The sequence below is a fragment of the Myotis davidii genome, unplaced genomic scaffold (assembly GCF_000327345.1).
Source record: "Myotis davidii unplaced genomic scaffold, ASM32734v1 scaffold438, whole genome shotgun sequence".
In the NCBI taxonomy this organism is placed as follows: Eukaryota; Metazoa; Chordata; class Mammalia; order Chiroptera; family Vespertilionidae; genus Myotis; species Myotis davidii.
Genome location: NW_006290031.1, coordinates 5,834,638 through 5,836,492, shown reverse-complemented (window position 1 = coordinate 5,836,492; position 1,855 = coordinate 5,834,638). Strand labels below are relative to the sequence as shown.

Below are 1,855 nucleotides of genomic sequence, written 5' to 3'. Positions count from 1 at the left end.
ACCATTCTCTGTCTCTTTCTCTCTTTTTAACACAGTGTATGCGGGAACACATTGTATGCGTGAAACGTATTTATACATTCTACCAGTGTAGTAGAGCGCGAGACACATATTAATACGTTTTTTTATAGACTAGTGGTAGAATGCGGGTAACGTATAAATACATAAACTAAAGTTATCGTAATTTTGCCATTTGCGCAAAAAATTAGCAAAAATGGCCCGCGCCACCTGTTAGCGCGCGATAAAAACTACCTGCAGACAATGTGTTAATGGCATACTTTCACAGTTGTTTGTATTTTATCTAGAATAAGTTTCTTGTCAGGTTAGATCAGCTGTAATGAGTAGAGAAATAAGCCAAACATTCAGATATGCTGGGTGAAACTTCTCAGGAAATGTAGCTGTGTGCAGATATCTGCATTGACTTGGTTCCTAGGAAACTCAAGGTTTCCTCTGTGTGGTTGTTGCCCAATTCTCTGCATATATTTGGTGCATACTATCTCTTTCTCTGCTTTTCCCTCTTTTATGAACCCTTATCTACACTAATAAAAGGGAAATATGCAAATTGACCATACCTTCACGAGGTCCACCAGCCAATCAGGAGTGAGTATGCAAATTGACCCAACAAAAAAATGGCAGGTTAATTTGCATATGCGGGCACCAAGTGGCCAGGGATGGGGCAGGATGCAGGCGTTCCGCACCGCCCCAGCCGCTCCGGGCCTCTGGGCGGCATGGGAAGGTGGAAAGGTGGCTCCAGGCCAGAACAAAGGCAGAAAGATGGCTCTGGGCCGGAGCAAAGGTGGTGCCAGCAGCCAGGGGAAGGAAGGTCTTTTCTTGCACAAATCTTTGTGCATCGGGCCTCTAGTATGTATATAAAATGAACCCTTGGATTGACATTTCCCTAGGAATGCATGTATGCTGAAAATTGGGATTGGTGGCTTGTTTTATGAGCTTTTTGTTGTCTGGACTTTGTTTTGATAATGTGGAATGGGGCATGACAACAGTGTCCAGCCAGTTTTTTACCAAAGTGCCCGTACAGGTTGGATCTATAGAGAGAGAAACAGTCATTGCTGGAAGTCAGTGGTTGGTCTAGTTATACGTCTTCCCGGGCAGAATAAGGAAGATCTGACTCTTTACTTTGTGATGCAAGGTAAATTTATACTTTTAACTCATGTTTTAAGTCATATGACAACACTTACAAGAAACCTAGTAATGCTGAATCCAGTGTTCTCTTCTTTTTCTTCTAGGAATTCCTCCCCCTAGAGGAGTGTTACTGTATGGCCCTCCAGGTACTGGAAAGACAATGATTGCCAGGGCTATTGCTAATGAAGTTGGAGCCTATGTCTCTGTAATAAATGGTCCTGAAATTATAAGCAAGTAGGTGCATAATTTATTTTTTTAAATTGTTTTATTGCTTAAAGTATTACAAAGAGTATTACATATTTTTATTATTTATTACAAAGGATATTACATATGTGTCCATTTTTCCCCCCCCAAGACAGTCCCCTGGCCTCCCCTACTCCCCAGTGTCTTATGTCCATTGTTTATGCTTGTATGCATGCATACAAGTCCTTTGGTTGATCTCTTATCTCCCCCCTCCCACCTCCCAACCCTCCCCGGCCTTCCTGCTGTAGTTTGACAGTCTGTTCAAGGCTACTCTGCATCTGTATCTATTTTTGTTCATAAGTTTATAATGGTCTTTATTATCCATAAATGAGTGAGATCATGTGGTATTTTTCCTTCATTGACTGGCTTATTTCACTTAGCATAATGCTCTCCAGTTCCATCCATGCCGTGGCAAATGGTAAGAATTCCTTCTTTTTTACAGCAGCATAGTATTCCATCGTACAGTTTTCTTATT

At 41.5% G+C, this 1,855-nt stretch overlaps 1 protein-coding gene across 1 annotated transcript in view; it reads left to right on the top strand.

Moving 5' to 3' along the window:
• The window catches only part of SPATA5 (spermatogenesis associated 5), a 255,913-nt gene that overhangs the window by 15,416 nt on the left and 238,642 nt on the right, over positions 1-1,855 (top strand). The window contains exon 6 of the mRNA XM_006762881.2: positions 1,242-1,371. Coding sequence (XP_006762944.1) covers positions 1,242-1,371 — 130 coding nt within the window. The remainder of the gene's footprint in view (positions 1-1,241; positions 1,372-1,855) is intronic.